Source organism: Selaginella moellendorffii, unplaced genomic scaffold, assembly GCF_000143415.4.
Source record: "Selaginella moellendorffii unplaced genomic scaffold, v1.0 SELMOscaffold_93, whole genome shotgun sequence".
In the NCBI taxonomy this organism is placed as follows: domain Eukaryota; kingdom Viridiplantae; phylum Streptophyta; class Lycopodiopsida; order Selaginellales; family Selaginellaceae; genus Selaginella; species Selaginella moellendorffii.
This window is the reverse complement of record NW_003314354.1, coordinates 280,077-297,635: the sequence shown is the minus strand read 5'-3', so window position 1 is coordinate 297,635 and position 17,559 is coordinate 280,077. Positions and strand designations below refer to the sequence as shown.

The 17,559-nt window shown below is 49.9% G+C and overlaps 6 protein-coding genes, 1 long non-coding RNA gene and 1 other non-coding gene across 8 annotated transcripts; 4 read left to right on the top strand and 4 right to left on the bottom strand.

Annotated features, from left to right (window-relative positions):
- Positions 1 to 2,028: 2,028 nt before the first annotated feature.
- On the bottom strand, positions 2,029 to 5,418 carry LOC9629500 (pentatricopeptide repeat-containing protein At5g27110). Its single transcript, XM_024662860.1, has 2 exons — positions 5,290 to 5,418; positions 2,029 to 5,236 (listed from the first exon to the last, which is right to left on the bottom strand). The coding sequence occupies exons 1-2, from the start codon at positions 5,322 to 5,324 to the stop codon at positions 2,281 to 2,283; spliced, it is 2,991 nt and encodes a 996-aa protein (XP_024518628.1). The 5' UTR covers positions 5,325 to 5,418; the 3' UTR covers positions 2,029 to 2,280.
- A 166-nt stretch (positions 5,419 to 5,584) lies between these two features.
- LOC9629499 (bifunctional purine biosynthesis protein PurH) lies at positions 5,585 to 8,148 on the top strand. The gene is made up of 11 exons (XM_024662861.1): positions 5,585 to 5,920; positions 5,973 to 6,048; positions 6,107 to 6,203; positions 6,260 to 6,362; positions 6,419 to 6,552; positions 6,612 to 6,792; positions 6,852 to 7,018; positions 7,063 to 7,272; positions 7,326 to 7,679; positions 7,737 to 7,863; positions 7,934 to 8,148. The coding sequence occupies exons 1-11, from the start codon at positions 5,689 to 5,691 to the stop codon at positions 8,083 to 8,085; spliced, it is 1,833 nt and encodes a 610-aa protein (XP_024518629.1). The 5' UTR covers positions 5,585 to 5,688; the 3' UTR covers positions 8,086 to 8,148.
- Positions 8,149 to 8,938: 790 nt separating this feature from the next.
- On the top strand, positions 8,939 to 11,158 carry LOC9628921 (pentatricopeptide repeat-containing protein At3g02330, mitochondrial). The gene has a single exon (XM_002989048.2). It carries the CDS (start codon positions 8,939 to 8,941, stop codon positions 11,156 to 11,158), a length of 2,220 nt encoding a protein of 739 aa, XP_002989094.2.
- A 10-nt stretch (positions 11,159 to 11,168) lies between these two features.
- Positions 11,169 to 12,409, bottom strand: LOC9629498 (phosphoglycerate mutase-like protein 1). Its single transcript, XM_002988986.2, has 7 exons — positions 12,105 to 12,409; positions 11,965 to 12,044; positions 11,825 to 11,912; positions 11,667 to 11,741; positions 11,509 to 11,597; positions 11,349 to 11,432; positions 11,169 to 11,287 (listed from the first exon to the last, which is right to left on the bottom strand). The coding sequence occupies exons 1-7, from the start codon at positions 12,369 to 12,371 to the stop codon at positions 11,215 to 11,217; spliced, it is 756 nt and encodes a 251-aa protein (XP_002989032.2). The 5' UTR covers positions 12,372 to 12,409; the 3' UTR covers positions 11,169 to 11,214.
- Positions 12,410 to 12,519: 110 nt separating this feature from the next.
- Positions 12,520 to 12,712, bottom strand: LOC112341903. The gene has a single exon (XR_002990740.1). It is a non-coding gene; the product is annotated as a U2 spliceosomal RNA (small nuclear RNA).
- A 92-nt stretch (positions 12,713 to 12,804) lies between these two features.
- Positions 12,805 to 14,663, top strand: LOC9628920 (histone deacetylase 2). Its single transcript, XM_024662875.1, has 14 exons — positions 12,805 to 12,821; positions 12,869 to 12,983; positions 13,038 to 13,093; positions 13,152 to 13,269; positions 13,340 to 13,402; positions 13,457 to 13,525; positions 13,581 to 13,747; positions 13,806 to 13,870; positions 13,952 to 13,998; positions 14,048 to 14,092; positions 14,146 to 14,196; positions 14,260 to 14,346; positions 14,393 to 14,480; positions 14,554 to 14,663. The coding sequence occupies exons 2-14, from the start codon at positions 12,879 to 12,881 to the stop codon at positions 14,643 to 14,645; spliced, it is 1,053 nt and encodes a 350-aa protein (XP_024518643.1). The 5' UTR covers positions 12,805 to 12,821; positions 12,869 to 12,878; the 3' UTR covers positions 14,646 to 14,663.
- LOC112341897 (F-box protein At5g52880-like) lies at positions 14,521 to 16,285 on the top strand. The gene is made up of 7 exons (XM_024662876.1): positions 14,521 to 14,809; positions 14,868 to 14,993; positions 15,070 to 15,230; positions 15,297 to 15,384; positions 15,449 to 15,657; positions 15,718 to 15,872; positions 15,933 to 16,285. The coding sequence occupies exons 1-7, from the start codon at positions 14,760 to 14,762 to the stop codon at positions 16,053 to 16,055; spliced, it is 912 nt and encodes a 303-aa protein (XP_024518644.1). The 5' UTR covers positions 14,521 to 14,759; the 3' UTR covers positions 16,056 to 16,285.
- A 608-nt stretch (positions 16,286 to 16,893) lies between these two features.
- Positions 16,894 to 17,559, bottom strand: LOC112341893. The gene is made up of 3 exons (XR_002990734.1): positions 17,501 to 17,559; positions 17,359 to 17,422; positions 16,894 to 17,286 (listed from the first exon to the last, which is right to left on the bottom strand). It is a non-coding gene; the product is annotated as an uncharacterized LOC112341893 (long non-coding RNA).

Here is a 17,559-nt window from a genome sequence, read left to right as displayed (position 1 = left end):
TGTCTTCTTGCTCTGCAACTTCATCTCCTTGAAGATTGTTTGTACACAATCTTCCATGTGACAAGGCATGCACTGTGCTGACTTACGCGTCACTGCCAGTGTTGGCAGGACACTTTGAGGAGAATCCCAGAGTGCCATTGCTGTGCGAACCACGAGTGTGAGCTTGCAGCTGTTTCTTCTCAGTCAGAGAATCGTCCACCACAACTTCGATCTGCCACCCGGGATCCTGAAAGATAGCATTACTGCGCTGTTTCCTTCGAGAGAGCATCCATCGCACGAGCAAAAAGCATGCGAGCAGCACCAAGATCGCAACCAAAACCCAGAGAAGAAGCTGGAGCAGCGACCACGGCGTCCTCCGAACCACTGTAACTACTGCTGCGGGTGTTGGTGTGCCCACTGCTGCGTCGTGACCCTCGTGACGATGGTGGTGGTGGTGGTGGTGGTGGTGGTGGTTGTGGCGTCCTCCATGGTGGTGACCATGGTGGTGACCATGGTGATGGTGGTGAACAACCAGAGGAGCTCCATCACCGTGATGATGATGGTACACTGCTGCTGCTGGAGCTGGATCGTGGTGGCGAGCATTAGGCGCTGGAGCTAGATGAGCAGGGTGGCCGCGAGCAGGGTGAACGAAAGCAGCTGGCGCTGGGGCTCGAACTGGAGCGTCACCTTGAAGAACTGGAGCTAAAGCTGGCGCTGGCTCGTGGCCTCCTCGAGGATGGTGTCCATGGTGGTGTGGTGGATGTGCTGGAGCTCGCGGGTGTGAAGCTCGGTGATGGCCTACATGCCCTTGGCGGCCAAGCGTTGGGGCGGCGTGAGCGCGAGAGACCATAGCTTACCTGACGAGAGCTTCGACAATAGAAAAATCAAAGATTATAACCTAACCCTTGACTTAGAAAATAAAGAGGTACTTTTGGCTTTGTACGAATAGACTCGACAGCTTGTGACGCTGTGGATTGTCGGACTTGAACTGAGCATGCCAAAGAGCCCAAACCTAGATGTGAACAGCGATTTAATCTCACAATCACGAAATGCTCAATATTTCAAAAAGATAAGACATCTTTAATTTGATGGCAACTCCTTTCCAGGCTCAATCACTTGCAGTGAACGAAACTTTTTTACTCGTTTGCAAAAAAGTGGGAAAAAGAAACACAAGATAAATATCTATGCATTGCTCTGTTGATAGTCTCACGGTGCAACATCCATCCATAGCTCCCCCAGAGGTCAACACCAGTAAAGTCGGTCTAAACGCCTGGAATGATCCAATAATCAAACATATTTGGAGATGCTGGGTATTGATCCCTAAGCAAGCACTCTACCATCTGAGCTATCTCCCCTTAGCAAAGAAACAAAAATGCTAAACTTTTCTCTTCACCATTCATGCTGTTGCTTCTTGGAGTGACGGCAACGCTCGGAGAAGCCATCCTGAAAATCCAGTTGTTAACAATCAATTTTTTATTATATATACTAAAATTTTAAACTAAATATAGCTTGCCATAGCTTCAAGCTTGAATTTCATCAAAGCATTAGGCTCAGCAGGAAGCTATCTTGCAACAAGCCAAGATGCAAGAGAGTGGGAGACCTTTACATTCATTCGCGAATAACAAGGTCCATATCAAGGCATTCGACAATCTACACTACTTGCGGGCAAAGAATTGGCTTTGTTTCTTCAATTGTGATTTCTCTTCTGTTCTCCATATCTTGTTTGCTCCGGTGATCAAGTGCAAGCTCCAATCCCGCAGTTTTCTACATGAACAAAACTGGGGATGCTCCACTTGGAGAATACCAGCTTAGCAATGCTTTCGACAACCGTGCTGATGCATCTGATCAAGATGATCTTGCTGGAAATCAAAGTCTCTCGTCATTTCAGGACCATAGAAACACGTTCATCACTTCAAATGACTTCGGGACCTTGGTGTCTAGGAATCAACACAGTGAGGATTCCGGTGGAATGGTGGATTAAATATGATCCAAGCCCTCCTCTACCTATGTAGCAGGCTCGCTTGCAGCTCTAGACAATGCTATTACATGGGCAGAGTAAGAAAATGATTTCCCTCCTTTGCTTTTCTAAACTGGTTTTATTTATTTTACAGGAGTAGTGGCATTAAAGTCATCATCGATCTCCACGCAGCTTCTGGCAGTGGAAGCCGTGACGGAATTCCTCCGCATCGCTGGAAGTCATAGATTTTGGGACACAATGGTCATTTGGAAAGAGTGTGGGAATTAACGAAAGATCAAGTCAGAGACCTCTGTCTTTGATTGTAAAAACAATGGTACAAGCTTCTAAGTTTCTTTGTCTTTGCTGGACAAAGCTCGCAACTCATCCAAGGCCGCTCTCATGTTTCGAGCATCTTGCTCCCTCCCTGCCGCCGCAAACATGTTCCCAAGTGTCACATAGAGCCCAGAGTTTTGTGGATCCAAAACCAGAGCGTTCATCCCTGCTCGCTCCACCCTGCTCACGTCCCCGTTCGCGTTACAAGCCGCCAGCAGCGTGATCCACAGCCTCGAATCCAGCCTCAGCCTCGACTTGAAGATCAGCTCCTCCGCAGCTTCAAGCTTCCCGGTTCTCGCCAGCAGATCGACCATGCAACCAAAGTGCTCCGAAGCAGGCACCACACCAAAATCCCACTTCATCGCTGCGAAGTAGTCCCAGGCCTTGTCTTCCACCCCAGCATGGCTGCACGCCGCGAGAAGGCTGACGAACGAAGCACCGTCGGACCTCAAACCATCTTGCTGCATCCAGTGGAAGAGTCTCATTGTGTCCCCTCCACATCGAGCTTCCACCGCTAGCAGCGAGTTCCAAAGCACGGGATCCTGCTTCTCGGACCTCTGGAACACTGCTCGTGAAGCCTCCAAGCCTCCACACTTCCCATACATGTCCACCAGGGCGCTGGCCACGACTTCGTCCGGCTCGAGCCCGGCTTCCACGACCTGTTCGTGGATCCTCCGTCCCGACTTGAGAGAGGCGAGGCTGGAGCAAACTCCCAGAGCTGCCAGCAGCGAGACTTTGTCCGGTCGGTAACCTTCGAGCAGCATCTGGTGATAGAGAGCTAGTCCCTGGTGGTGTCTTGCATTTTCCGCGGCCGCCGTAATCACCAGGCTCCAGCTTGTTTGAGTCTTCTCTTCCGTGCTCTCGAACATATCGAGCGCTTTGTCGAGCTCTCCCTTGCTCCCGTAGGCTTCGACAAGAGCGTTGCAAAGCCTGACGTTGTTGTCCAGGCTTCTCTGACGAGCAGCGGCGTTAAGCAGCGTCATCTCCAGCGAGTTTACTACGGCGGCAGCGCAAGCCAGGGTGAAGCTGTCCGGGAGCACACCTTCCAGCTGCATGCGTCGAAATAGGAGCTGCGCGTCGGCAAACTCTCTGTGCTCGACGCAGGCCGAGATCATGGCTGTCCAGAGAGCTGTGCTCGGCTCTTTCGCGCTCACCCGGTCGAAGATTTCCCTAGCTTTCTCAAGCTTGCCAAGCCTGGCATACATGGTCACCAAAGCACCAGCTACAACGTCGTCCTCGTCGTAGTTTTTCTGGATGGCCATGGAGTGGACACTCTCCCCGATCAGTAGCATTGCCGGGTAGACCAGAGACGAGAGAACGATGCAGAAGCTGGCCCTGTTGAATCTCACACCCTCTTGCAGCATGCTCCTAAAAAGCTCGATGACTCCTTCGTGGCGGCCATAACTGGAGTAGAGTGACATGATCGCGTTCCAGGCAACTGAGTCTCGCTGTACCATTCCGTCGAACAAGAGCCGAGCATGGTCCAAGCTCTTGCACTTCCCATACATGACGAAGAGTGCTGTGGCGACGACCAAGTGGTGCTGTATTCCAGCCTCAAGAACCAGCTCATGAATCCCGGTACCGCTTCTTAGGAACCCTGGAGCAACGCAGGCACTGAGACCAGAGACGAGAGCAGTGGTGTTTGGAAAGATCCCGTTGAGCTGAATCCGTCGAAGAACTGCAAGAGTCTCATTCGAATAGCCATATCTCGCAGTTGCACGAAGAAAACTGCTCCATGGTAGAGACACGTCGTCTCGGCCTTGCAAGATCTGATAAGCAGCATCAAGTTCCCCGCAGCTCGAGTACATGTTGACGAGGGCGATCTCTATCCCAGGCTCGGAATGGAACTCCGTCTCGGCGACCATCCCGTAGACAGCATCACCCTCCGCAAGAGCTTCTAGATCGGTACACCCGTGAAGAAGGTTGACAAACGTCGCAAAGTTGGGATGGAAACCTTCGAGTTGCATCGTCCGAAAACACCGGAATGCTTCCTCGAGCAACACATTGAGGAAGAACGCGGCGATCATCGAGTTCCACGACACCACACTCCTCCTGTGTCCCTGCTCGTCGAAAACTCTGGCAGCTTCTTCCACCGCTCCACACTTCCCATACATGTTGACGACCGCATCGCCAACTTGCGGATCCAGCTCCCCAATCTGTTCCTGGATGTTGGAATGGACGAGCTTCCCCGTCTCAAGCGATCCCACCGCGGCACACGACTCAAGCACGGCCAGGAAAGTGATGGCCTCGGGCTTGAATCCATCGAGTTGCATCAGCCGGAAGACGATGAGCGACATTTGGAAGTTCCCCTGCCTCGCGTGAGCCGAGAGCATAACGTTCCAACTCACGGAGGTCCTCTCCTGGATCGAGTCGAAGACGCTGCAAGCCTCGTCCACGCTGTGGCACAGCCCATACATGTTGACGAGCGTGTTGCCAAGAACAACGTCGGCCTCAAGCCCGGCCTCTCTGACGAGCCTCTGAGCCAACCTGCCAGCCACCAAGTTCCCACAATCAGCACACGCATTCACAACAGCAAGAAAGCTCGTCTTGTCGAGCAACACACCTTCGAGCTGCGTCCGGTGGAAGAGATCGATGGCCTCGGAAAAATGCCCGCTCTCGGCATTTGCTGTGATGATCCCAGTCCATGTCACGACGTTGCTCGGCGAGTGGAACTCGCGGAAGATCCTGCGAGCGTCTTCCAGCCTGCCGCAGATGCGATACATATTTACCAAACTGGTGCCAATGCGATCTTCAATGTCAAAGCCACCGTCGCGAACGAAAGATTCGATCAGCTTTCCTGCGCTGGCAATCCACAGCCCCCTCTTCTTGCTGCCCTCGGTACTGCATTCCTTGAGGATGGTCACCAGCGTCGTGGCGTTGGGCCGGATTCCCTCGTGGAGCATGCAATGGAGCAAGGCTACCGAGGGAAGATCTCGATCTTCTTCTTCCTCGCACCGATGGTGATGCCTGGAGAAGGCGGCGATTACACCATTCCAGACTCGTACGTCCAAGTGGCTCACCTGGTGATCGAAGACGCGCCTCGCTTCACCCGCATTGCCGGATTCCAGGAGGCTCGTCACTCGCTCCAGACCCTGGAAATCCTCTCGCGACAGGAGATTCTTGCCTCTCGGCGCAGTAGCAGCAGAGGAGGCGATGCCTCGCGCAAGAAGGAGGTCGGATTTGCCCCTCCGGCGAAGGCGCCCCAACATTCCATTCCACGCGAGATATCAAAATGCCAAGAACCCTATCGCACAAGAGAGGGAAAATATTTTGGCAGGAGGAAGGCGTGCTTCTTTGGCGCGATCGATCCATCGCGATCGTGTCTACAGGGAAGAAGATCCCTCTCCCACTTCTGTTCTTGCTCTTCCTCATCCATCCACGCTCTGGCTTGAGAGGATTAGGGTTTATCCGGGGTTTAGATGGCAGTGGTGCGCCTCTGCGCTGCGCTCCACACCTTTCCGTCGTCACATCGCTCCAGGATCGGTGCTGCTGCTCATCCGCTGCCTCTTTGTGCCTCCCATTGCTCGCATTTCTCTCCTTCCACCGCCGGCTTCTCGCGATTGGAGAGCTCCAGAGTGGTGAGAATGGCGGCATCGGAGTCTTCTGCCGTGAAGACTGTCGTATCCACGCCAAGATCGACACCAGCTCCAGGTATGATTCGAACTTTTTCTAATGTGTTTTCTCATTTTCTTCTTATCGGCAGGCTCTAAGAAGGCTCTTCTTTCGCTGTCCGACAAGCGCAACCTTGATGTTCTTGCTACTGGTCTTAGAGAACTCGGGTAAGTTTGTATGCCCTCTTCACAAAAAGAAAGTTGTATGCTGAAAGTTGTCGACTAGATATACGCTGATTTCCACTGGTGGTACCGCCAAGGCGCTGGAAACTGCGGGCTTCGAAGTTACAAGAGTGGAAGAACTGACGAACTTCCCTGAAATGGTTGTATTCTTTTTCTCTCTGGAGGAACTTTGATTGTGAAATGTTTGTTTTTGCAGCTGGATGGTCGAGTAAAGACGTTGCATCCTGCGGTTCACGGAGGCATTCTTGCAAGGCGTGATTTAGACTCGCATATGGACGCTCTCGACACGCACGGGATAGGTGTGCTCATAGTTGCGCTAATCTTTAGTTTCTCCTTGTCTGTACTGTGAAGGCAGGAACCATAGACGTTGTGGTGGTCAATCTCTACCCGTTCTATGACACTGTCACTGCTCCCGGAGGAGCATCGTTCGAGAAAGGTGTTGAGAATATAGATATTGGTGGTCCTGCAATGATCAGAGCTGCAGCCAAGGTTTCATGTTTCATTTGTTCTTTGCGGTTACTGAATTTTGAATTTTCTTTTCATGGCAGAACCACAAGCACGTACTTGTAGTCGTCGATCCTGCAGACTACCCTACGGTTTTAGACAGTCTGCAGGGTGAACTGGAGAATGACGAAATGATCAGACGGAAATTCGCCTGGAAAGCGTTTCAGCACGTCTCCTCTTACGACTCGGCCGTGTCGGAGTGGTTTTGGAAGGAAAACAATGGTGGTAAGTTTTTAGTTGTTTTCTCACTTTGATCCACATGACATGGAGTTGGCGTTTGGCAGATGGTTCTGGTACTCAGTTTCCATCAGAGCTTACGATACCACTGGCACTAAAATCGTCTTTAAGATACGGAGAGAACCCACACCAAAAGGCCGCGTTTTATGTCGATAAATCCATCTCAGAAGTTGATGCTGGAGGAATTGCGACTGCTGTGCAACACCACGGAAAGGTAGTGAATCTACTTATTCACCTCTATTGATGCTCCTTTTGCAGGAAATGTCTTACAACAACTATCTTGATGCTGATGCCGCCTGGAATTGCGTCTGCGAATTCAAAGAACCGACATGCGTTGTAGTCAAGCATACAAATCCCTGTGGGGTGGCGTCGCGGCCCGACATTTTGGAGGCCTATCGCCTCGCTGTTGAAGCAGACTCCATCAGTGCATTCGGCGGTATAGTAGCCTTCAATTGCGAAGTTGACGAGGTTTGCTTCAATATCAACTTTTTAACGTGTACACGGGCTTTTCCATTTCGTAGGCACTGGCACGAGAGATACGAGAGTACATAGCAAAGCGGTATCAGGAAAACCAAACCAAAATGTTCTACGAGATTGTGGTGGCACCGAAGTACACCGAGAAGGGACTCCAGGTCTTGAAAGGCAAGTCGAAAGCGCTGCGAATACTCGAAGCTCAGCCAATCAAGAAAGGCCGTCGAAGCGCGAGACAAGTCGGCGGAGGCTGGCTGGTTCAAGATGCCGACGATCTTACACCGGACGACATCACTTTCAGAGTCGGCACAACGAAAGTCCCAACAGAGGCGGAAATGACCGACGCAAAGTTCGCATGGGTGTGCGTCAAGCATGTCAAGAGCAACGCGATCGTGGTCGCAAAGGTCTGTGTTTTTCTGAATCGTTGTTTCTTCGCGTTCCTGACGTCGAATGAGTTCCAGGATAACTCCATGCTTGGAATGGGCAGCGGGCAGCCAAATCGTATCAAGAGCCTGGAAATCGCGATTGAAAAGGCTGGAAGCGCTGTCAAAGGCGCTGCTCTTGCTAGCGACGCATTCTTTCCTTTTGGTGAGTGGTGATGAATCTCAAAGCTCTCTAGTTGCGACTGAGCGGTGGATTTTTTCGTCTTCTCCCGCAGCTTGGAACGACGCCGTGGAAGAAGCGTGCAAGGCTGGAGTGAGCGTCATAGTCCAGCCGGGTGGAAGCATAAGGGACCAAGATGCGATCGACTGCTGCAACAAGTATGGCGTCGCAATGGTTTTTACAGATGTTCGTCACTTCCGACATTAAACAACACCAAAATCTTTGCAAAGATCTACAAAAAATCCAATTAAAGTATTGTTTTGACCAAAAGGTTGACTAAGCTGGCTTAGATGGCGCTCGAGTTTAGGGCTTTAGGACTGTGGTTGACTTGTTCTTCCAAATATGTGGGAACTCAAAAGATATGCTTGATCTCGCTGCTCGCGCTGCTCGCATCACCAGCACAAGAAGCCACTGCCGGAAGCGCTTCCTTCACTGCGATCTTGCAGCAAGACCTCCGCTCGATCATCACGAGCTCGATGCAGCAGCAGTAGCAGCAGAGTATGGCGACCGTCTCCAGTCGTGCCGAGATCTCCCCCAAGCTAGGCTCTTGCACCAAGAGATCCTTCGCGGGAGCCCAGGACTCCTGGAAACCAACGTCTTCATCGGCAATCTCATCGTCGGTGCGTATCGCAAATGCGGCAGCTTGGACGAAGCTCGCGCAGCCTTCGAGAGCCTCAAGCTCAAGAACGTCATCACTTGGAACGCCATGCTCGCAACTCTGGCGGATCACGGCGAGTTCCAGGCCACGCTCCACGCTTTCAGCCGGATGCTGCACGAGGGGACGGTCCCCAGCGTTGTGACTTTCATCTCGGTGCTCGGAGCTTGTGCCGCCTGGAGCTCGGGCAACCGAGTTCACTCGCTTGCCACCGAGCTGGGCTTCCACACCGATCTCGTCGTGGGTAATGTTCTTGTCAACTTCTATGGGAAGTGCGGGGATTTGCCACAGGCCAAGATTGTTTTTGCTGGGATCAGAAACAAGAGCACTGCGAGCTGGACTAGCATGGCTGCAGCAAATGCCGAGAACGGGCATTTTTCCGGGGCTTTGCATTTGTTTCGGGGAATGCTGCTTGATGGCTTGCGGCACAACATTCCCAGTTTTCTCACCATGCTCCATGCGTGCTGCTCCTTGCGAGAGGCTGACGAGATCCATCGGCAAGTTTGTGAGAGCGGGCTGGTTTCTAGCGATGTCTCGATTGGAAACGCGCTGGTGAAAACTTACGGGAAGCTTGGCGAGGTGGAGCGCGCGATGGAAGTGTTTGAAACAATGGCGGTGAGAGACTTGAGCTCCTGGAATGCGGTGGTTGCTTCGTACGCTCAGAACGGCTGCAGTGAAGAAGCTATCGCGTTTTTCTGTCGGATGCTGCTGGAAGGAGTTTCTCCGAATGGGAATTCCTTCGCGGGTGGTGTTCTTAGCTGCGTTTGCGGGGAGAAGTTCTCGAGTCTCGTCCGTGGCTGCGTCGAGGAGGGTGGATTCGACGCCGATGCTGCCGTGTCCAATGCTTTGATAACTTTCTACTCGAGAAGCAGGGAAGTGGAGAAAGCCAGCGAGGTTTTCCAGCGGCTGGATCGTCCAAACCTTCTGTCGTGGAACTCTATCATCTCAGCCTGCGTCCAGAACGACTGTGCCGATAGCGCCGTGCTGCTCTTCCGAAAGATGCAGCTCCAAGGATTTGCGGCGGATAAGTTTACACTGACCTCACTCCTGGACGCTTGCCGGTGCTTGTCACTGGGGACGAAAATCCTGGAGTGGATCAACACGGAGTTGAAGTTGCAGCTGCAACACGACTCTCTTCTCGGCATCGCCATGCTGAATATGTTCGCAAAGTGTGGATGTCCAGCTCGAGCTGGAGAGATCTTCGACGACACGATCACCAGGACGAACAGTTCGTGTGACGTAGTGCTGTGGAACGAGTTGATCAGATCGTACGTAGACAATGGCTGCTTTTACGAGGCCATGCAGAGCTTCCGGATGATGCTGCTGGAGGCCGCGGCGTCGCCAAACTCGGTAACTTTGTCTAGAGTCTTGGCTGCGTGTGAGGACGAGCCGTGTAGAGCGATGGTGGAAAGCTTGGTTATGGAGTCGGGCTGGGGATCGGACGCTCAGGTCTCAAACGCACTCGTGAGCATGCTCGCCAGGAGTGGATTCGTGGAGCAAGCTTTGGAGAGAGTGATCCTCCACAAGCATAACAACGTTGTGGCATGGACGTCGATCATCACAGGGTTGGTGGACAAGGGCTTGCACGAAGAAGCTCTTAAGTTCCTCCCGGTGATGAGAGTGGAGGGCGTGAGGCCGGATGGAGTTGCGTTTGCTGCGATGCTCGGTGCCTGTGCCGGAGCTCTCAACTCGGACCAAGGCAAGAAGATCCACTCTCAAGTTCTGGAGAGTGGTCTGGAATCGGACTCGGCGGTGGCGAGCTCGCTGGTAGCAATGTACGCACGGTGTGGAAACCTGGTGACCGCGTACAAGATGCTCACGTCCATCGAGCAAGAACATCGGCTCGAAGATCATCCCAAAGTTCTCGTCGTCTCGTGGAACAACTTCATCGGAGCTTGCATCCAGCACGGCCAGCACGCCACGGCGGTGACAATGTTTCGCCGGATGCTGCTCGAAGGGATCGCTCCAAACAAAGTGAGCTTCATCACCGTGCTTGCGGCCTGCCGCATGGAGTCCACTTCTCGGCTCGGCCATCTCGTCCACAGCGCTTGCGAAGAGTGTGGACTCTTCGAGGACGCGTTCGTCAAGACCTCCCTGGGGGACATGTATGGAAAGCTCGGAAACTTAGCAACCGCTCGCCAGATCCTGCGTGCAGTTCCAGTGAAGAGCTTGGTTTCTTGGAATTCTCTTGTTTCGGCGTTCGCTCAGCACGGCCGTGGAGAAGAGACTGTTGTATTTCTGTGGGAGATGCAGCAGGATGGTAGCAAGCCAAACGCCACCACCTTTGCGAGCGTTATAAACTGTTCCGTGGAAGCGACCGAAGTTTATCGCTGGATTGAATCGATGCGATGCGATCATGGCTTGGTTCCTGGCGTGGAGCACCTTCGAGGCGTGGTAGAGATCTTGGGACGACAAGGAAAGCTGGGAGAAGCGGAGAGGATCATTTCCAAGATGGCGATGGAGTTTCGAGGTGCGATGTGGCTGAGCTTGCTGGGATGGTGTCGCAGGCACGGTGATGTGAATCGAGAGAGACTGGCAGCTGAGAGAATCCTCGAGCTCGATCCTCTCAACGCTGTTGCTCGACAAGTTGTCACGCTCTTGGGCGAGGCTGACAAGAAAGCGTAATCTCCTGGAATTGAAAATTACCTTGTATCAAAACGTTTGCGGTGGCTGACACAGATTCAAGCGTCGGAAAATCTGAAATCGCATCCTGATCTTGTCAGTCGGACTGTCGTGAGTTGACAGTTCGGGAGCCTGTACAAATCCATTCCCAGTTCAGAAAAATTATGGAAGATGGAAAGTTTGTAAGGCTTACAATAGATTTGCGCGCTTGAGCATGTTGCGCAAAAAGCTGCTGTGCGAAACCACAGCGATCTCCGTCTCTTTGCGATCCCAAAGCCTGGTTCGTTAAGAAAGCCACCATTCAATACTTGTGGAAACAAAAAACTGGAGAGCTTCTGTTTTTTTTACTTTACCATTGCAGAAAAAGAGTGATCCGTTCTTGCAGCTCTTTCATTGTCTCGGGAGTGTCTGGATTCCACATTTTATCGTCATCGTCTTCGATCTAAGAGAACAAACACAATGAATGTTGCACACCTTGCATCTCATGAAAAACACACACACACACACACACCTGCGAAAAATCGACTGTTGTAAACATTGGCGCATAGTTGCTAATGGCCCGTCTCTTGTCAGACGATCGAACGCTCTAAGTGGATTGCACCAAAAAAGAAAAAGAACACGTAAACGAGACGAGATCAAGAAGAAAAAAGGACGAGAAGAAAAACATACCATCCGTTCTCTACACAGCTCCTGTGCAACAAAAGGCGGACTGCCGATCTCTCCGCTTCCAAACACACCGACTGCCGTTTGCAAAGTTCTACAAAAACTGAACGATGAACAAGAAGAAGAAATAGAAAAAAAACTCTCACCGAGTCAAGGGAGAAACCACAACCAGCTGAACGCGACGATCAATCCCACTCTCTCCCACGATCTTGCGGAGCCTTCCAATCTGATTCGAGCATTGCGATATGAGAAGAAAACGCGAGTGATAGAGAATGAGAGCTCTTACCTGTTCCCAGCCATTGGAAGTGAGCTTGGGATCAAAGAAGTTCTGGTCGCGAGCGCGGGCATGCTTGAGAGAGGCCTTGCCAATGAAGAAGGAGAGCAGCCACGCTTGGAAGTGGCGCCAGAATGGCCGCAACACGCGAATGAGGAGGCGCGGAGAGAGATGGCGCCATTCGCCCCGGAAGAAGAGGCGATGGAGGCTCACATCGCCATCGACATTGTGAAAGGCTTCTGCGTGTCTTACCAGGTGGATGATCTTCGCTTCCTCCATCTTTCCTTACTACAAACCCTAAAACCCCAGGCTTTAATGTTTTTTATTTTGAACCCAGGACCATTCAAACATTTAAAGGAGTTTAGTTAGCATCAGTTTTAATATCGTTTATTTTAATACTTCTTAGATTTAATATTTGGGGGGGTTGGGGGGTTGTGCCAGGCTAAGGCGGTAGTGTAAGGCCAAAGCGACACGTGGAAAGCCGGGCAGCAAGCTACCGGTGGCCCCCCTCCCACAAAAAATTAGGTTAATAGCGTTGGGACACGTGGTCCCATATCAGCTATTAAACTGATAAGAACAGATACTACACTTGATCTTAGCCAAAAGGCCGAGAAAGGTATAAAAATTTCATGGCCCAGCCCTCTCCTTATATACTGTGGGCAGGCCCCAAGCCTGTGCCACGGCATATGGGATAGGGCGCGGGCTGACGTGTCACATAAACAATTAGGGGTAAAAGATGGATAAACACGTGTCATCTTGTTTGACTGAAAATGTAGGGTTTGTGGCATGGCGAAGCAAGCTAGCAGCAGTGGCGGTGCTGTTTACGACGCCCAGCGCTTGGCGAGGATCAAAGCGAGCAAGCTCTACGATTCCAATGCATCTCCTGGCAAGGTAGGCGCCCGCCGTTGCCAATTTCAATTCCAATTTTCTGTTCTTCCGGCCTAGGTTCCAGTCGTATACTCCGCAGTGTATAATATCGCGTTCCTGGGATTGGAGAAACTGTAAATAGATTGGCTCTTTCTTTCGCATTGAATCTAAAGAGCGTCTCTCAACTCCCAGCCATCCATTTGACTCTTCCAAGTGGGGAAGAGTGTGTGAGCTGCTGATCCAGAAAGGCGAGCTGGAGTCACGTAGAATTATGGAGCCTGGAGAAGCTACAAAAGAAGATCTTCTCGTGGTATGTTCTCGACTATTTAACTTCAAGCGGAGATTAATTCTCTTGGTTTCCTTCTTTTTTCCATTTTCAGGTACACACACCGGAATATTTGGAGAGCTTAAAGCGGAGTTATGTTGCTGCCTCCATATTGGAGGTAGAAAAATTCAATCTTTGTGTTTATATCTCTTTCTTGAGCTCGATCAAACAGGTTCCCCCTGTGGCTTTGCTGCCTTATTGCATCATTCGTTCTAAAGTTTTAGTCCCATTTCGGAAACAGGTAGTTTGGAAACAGGTAGTTTCCCTTGTTTATGTTCTTTTGCGTTGTTTTCAAGGTGGGAGGGTCTGTTCTAGCAGGCAAAGTTGCTTATGAACGGGGATGGGCTATAAATGTTGGAGGGGGATTTCACCATTGTTGTGGCTATAGAGGCGGTGGTTTTTGTGTGTATGCAGACATAACACTCTGCATTCACTTCGCTTTCGCAAATCTCAATATCAGCCGGTATGTGCTTTTAAGAGATCATATTTTCAGAGCTTTCGTTTTCATGAAACGGTTGCAGGGCGATGATTGTCGATCTTGATGCTCACCAAGGCAATGGTCATGAAAGGGATTTTGCAGATGATGGTAACTCTTTCTGGTACTTTTCACTTGTAGAGCTCCTTTTCCTGTTTGCCACTTGACTTAATCGTCGCGAACTCCTTGCAGATCGAGTGTTTATCTTTGACATGTATAATCGAGATATATATCCACTGGTATGAACTTGTAAGATTCTTCGTCATGTTCATGTACACTGCTTTGCAGGATTATGAAGCAAAACGCTGGATTGATCGGCGAGTTGAAATTTCCGTAAGCAGTTTTTGTTTATTGTTTCTCAACAAAGCGTGTTATCTTACACGTAGAGTGGAACACGGACTGACTCTTACCTGACGCGTTTAAAGCAAGAGCTTGAGGTTCTCTTTTGTATACTTGTTTTTCTCTTTGTAGCATCTTTTTAGCAACTTCGTAAGTTGCAGGAGGCGTTCCAAGCCTTTGCTCCAGATCTTTTGGTCTACAACGCCGGCACAGACATATTGGAAGGAGATCCTCTCGGCCGATTGGAGGTTTGCTTCAACTTTCTCGAGCGTTGTCTCAGTCTCGTCCTTGCAGGTTTCACCGGAAGGAGTGAAAGAGCGTGACGAGATTGTTTTCAGCTTCGCTCGCCAGAGAAACATCCCAATTGTCATGCTCACGTCTGGTAAACATCTTTTAATCTTCTTCCATTCCACCTGCTAGAACAGTGATTCGTTTTCCTTTTTAATTTGTTCCAGGAGGATACATGAGAAGCAGTGCTGGTGTCATCGCTGAATCCATCTCGAATTTACACTCGAAAAAGCTCATCGACTTGGCCGGTGTGAATTAAACAAGAGCCTCTTTCTTTCCAGCGGGGTGAAAGAGATGTCGAACCCGGGACCCCCTAAACGCATATTCGAGAGAGTGATGTAGGGCGACCATTTCTAGCAAGCCATGCCAGGCCATGGAGGCGCGATATTCTTCTCTAAGGCTGGGAGAGGCTCTTAACAGGAGGTACTAAGACTAGCACTAGCTTACATTCTCGATTTACTCCATCGATTTGCTTGTCTAGGTGCGACTATGCCCGAGCTTGCAAGGAGCTTGCCGTGCTGCTCAAACAGGCTTATGGAATTGCCCCCAAGTCTCTCCAGGCGGCTCTCTTCCAGGATCTTCTCGCCGCGTTTCGCATCCTCCAGGAGTAAGAATCTCTTCTTTGAAAGCTTTCGTGATTTCTCTCATTTTTTTTCCTTTGTTCTTTGTGTTTTTTTCTCTAGTCATCCATGGTGCTCGGCTGGTGATTTCTCCGCTGCCAGTGCTTTGCTCCAAGCTTCTGACTCCGTCTTGCCGAAGCACAAGAAGGGCTTGGCGGCTGGGGAGTTTAGAAAGGCTGCCATTTCCTTGCAAAGGAGCTCCAAGAATCAAAGCGAGCTAGACGGTATGGTTTTGTAAGACTGTTCTTCTTCGTCTTTCTGACTATGTTTTCTATTTTTTTCTCGTGAAGAATCCTGCCAGCTTCCGGTGGATGTTCTTGTTCACGTTTTCAGCTTCCTGGATCCCATATCACTGGCTACTGCTGGCTGCGTATGCAGGTTTTGATTTTAATCTCGATTTCTTCTCCAACAAATGTGACAGGTTTCATCTTGTTTTGTGAAGGTCTTGGAATTCAGAGTACAAAGACGCAAACCTCTGGCAGAAGCTTTTCACGGTTGTTCTTGAGAACACGAGTTTTGATCCTACTAGAGTTTTGCAGCTCGCTGGTTTTGAGCTGGGTGATGATGATTCCAGTACTCCTCTGAGAGTCAAGGATGTTTCGATCCAAAAAATAGGCTGCTGGAAGAAGGCTTTCGAGATCGCAGTTCTCCGTGAGTTGTTTCGTTTAGTGCTTTTCTTGTGTCTAACTATTATATATTTTTGCTTTCCAGGTTCGCCAAAGCTTTTGTATCTCTTCACAAGGGCCCAGTGCTTGACTTGCAAGGCAACGTTTTGGTCATCGGAGCTTTGCTTGCAAACATTTGCCAACCAGTGCAGCAAGAAAAACTTCCAGGAGCACAAGCTGAGGCCACTGTTGCTAGAACAGGTTTGATCCGCCCTCGTCTGCCTTTTCATGGTTTTTCCTAAACTTTGTACTGCGGCACAGGTTGTCAGCTTTGTTCTCATGGGATCAAGACAAGCTTACAACACCAAAAAGGACAGTGATTCAGACGAAGACCAGTATCTTCCTTACGCGAAGTTGTGGGAGTATGCAAAGTGGTTGAGATAGCCGTTTTTTATTTTTGTTAGTAATCAAGTTCACCATTGTGACCGGTGGCAAACAAGGCGCCCTTCTTCATATCATCAAGACGAGGAAATCATCTTTAGATTGAATGGAGAGGTGGAATCACTGGGCCGACCTCTCAAGAAACTTGTCGATCTAATGGGTCCCTAGTGTGTGTGATTTTTTGAAGTTGAAAACATTATTAATAATCAAATGAATTAACAACAATTTAGTTTTGAGATGTGGAGGTGGTGAAGTCGATGATCTCAATAAACTCTCCAGTGCAGTTGTAATGCTGGAGCGTCTTTGGTTTATGCGGTTGTCCACGATCTGCCCCACCAAGTTACTTCCCTGTGGAACAAGCGCAAAAGAGTACGAGTTGTTCTGTTCACTGAATTGCAAAAACTTGTTGGTGGCTAGAGGAGACATCTAAGGCAAGACAACGTTGCCCTTCCCAGGTCCTGCAAAGACAAATCCATCACAATCAGAGAGTCCAATCCACCCAAAAACTCTTTTACAAAATCAAATGTGGTCAAGCTTGCTTACCAAAGCTGCCTGCTGGAATGTTTGCAACCCAGTAGGTGATATAGGACTCAAAGAATTGGAATCCAATCATGTCCAACCAGGTGAACATCACCACTGAAAAGTATGAAGGATGTGTGATGTTGATGCCGCGGCGGTCGTCATATCCTTGGATGTCAATAGTGGGAGCCCTGTCAGTGATGTGCAAGGGGAGGAAGCTGTTCTCCTCGACTGTGGTGGAACCATACTTTTATGAGAAGATTAGCATTAGCTGACAACGAACACAAAGAGAGGAGAATCACAGCTGACAAGAACACTGCCATTTCTTAGAAGAATTGACGAATCAATGGATTGATGCTTTTATCTATGACATTTTCTCGGGCCAGTTGACTAAATTCATCCATCCCTTGATCCAAATGATCCCAGATTTCTATAAAAATCTGGGTGTCAAGATTACCATGGTCAATTCAAGGTATACTAAATTCTACACCCCATGCGAGAATAAGTTGCTAAACCATGTAGCTCTACTTGAAAAAAATAAATTAAATTGAGCAGATTTCAATCTTCGGATAAGAGTTACATGCTGTCTACTAACGAAATATCTACATCCCCGATGAATAAAAATATGAATTTTCTTTAGCAGCCACAAAGTATGGTTGGATCGCAGCAGCAGCAGCATTGATCAAGCAGGCAGCAGCAACAAAGCGCAGCCAAGCTGTAAGGAAAAACTCACCATGAGAAAACTCAGCAAAAATTACAAGCTATTAAGATAGAAACTACCACTCACCAGCCTCTGAGAAACCCCCCTGACCGCTTCTTTTGCTTGTAGTTTTGTGGCGGTGGATAGTAACCTGTGGAGAATAGAACTTAATTCAATCTAGAAGAACTAGAAGAGACCAAAGAGAGATTGATCCTTGGGGAGAGCTTACCTTGCTGGGGATAGCCATAGACTGGCTGCTGATGGTGGTGTCCGTGCCCCTTTTCCTCA

Excerpts from the sequence above, each read along its gene's own strand:
- LOC9629500 (XM_024662860.1), bottom strand. The coding sequence starts at position 5,324 with ATGCGGGTGAAGCGAGGCGCGTCTTCGATCACCAG. Across the intron at positions 5,237-5,289 it reads GGCGCGTCTTCGATCACCAG|GCATCACCATCGGTGCGAGG; the intron begins GTGAGCCACTTG and ends CGCCTTCTCCAG.
- LOC9629499 (XM_024662861.1), top strand. The coding sequence starts at position 5,689 with ATGGCAGTGGTGCGCCTCTGCGCTGCGCTCCACACCTTTCCGTCGTCA. Across the intron at positions 6,049-6,106 it reads ACTGGTCTTAGAGAACTCGG|ATATACGCTGATTTCCACTG; the intron begins GTAAGTTTGTAT and ends GTTGTCGACTAG. Across the intron at positions 6,204-6,259 it reads TGACGAACTTCCCTGAAATG|CTGGATGGTCGAGTAAAGAC; the intron begins GTTGTATTCTTT and ends TTGTTTTTGCAG.
- LOC9628921 (XM_002989048.2), top strand. The coding sequence starts at position 8,939 with ATGCTGCTTGATGGCTTGCGGCACAACATTCCCAGTTTTCTCACCATG.
- LOC9629498 (XM_002988986.2), bottom strand. The coding sequence starts at position 12,371 with ATGGAGGAAGCGAAGATCATCCACCTGGTAAGACACGCAGAAGCCTTT. Across the intron at positions 12,045-12,104 it reads CTTCCAATGGCTGGGAACAG|ATTGGAAGGCTCCGCAAGAT; the intron begins GTAAGAGCTCTC and ends TGCTCGAATCAG. Across the intron at positions 11,913-11,964 it reads GTGGTTTCTCCCTTGACTCG|AACTTTGCAAACGGCAGTCG; the intron begins GTGAGAGTTTTT and ends CAGTTTTTGTAG.
- LOC9628920 (XM_024662875.1), top strand. The coding sequence starts at position 12,879 with ATGGCGAAGCAAGCTAGCAGCAGTGGCGGTGCTGTTTACGACGCCCAG. Across the intron at positions 13,270-13,339 it reads CAAAAGAAGATCTTCTCGTG|GTACACACACCGGAATATTT; the intron begins GTATGTTCTCGA and ends TTCCATTTTCAG. Across the intron at positions 14,347-14,392 it reads ATCCTCTCGGCCGATTGGAG|GTTTCACCGGAAGGAGTGAA; the intron begins GTTTGCTTCAAC and ends TCGTCCTTGCAG.
- LOC112341897 (XM_024662876.1), top strand. The coding sequence starts at position 14,760 with ATGGAGGCGCGATATTCTTCTCTAAGGCTGGGAGAGGCTCTTAACAGG. Across the intron at positions 15,231-15,296 it reads GAATCAAAGCGAGCTAGACG|AATCCTGCCAGCTTCCGGTG; the intron begins GTATGGTTTTGT and ends TTTCTCGTGAAG. Across the intron at positions 15,658-15,717 it reads TTTCGAGATCGCAGTTCTCC|GTTCGCCAAAGCTTTTGTAT; the intron begins GTGAGTTGTTTC and ends TTTGCTTTCCAG.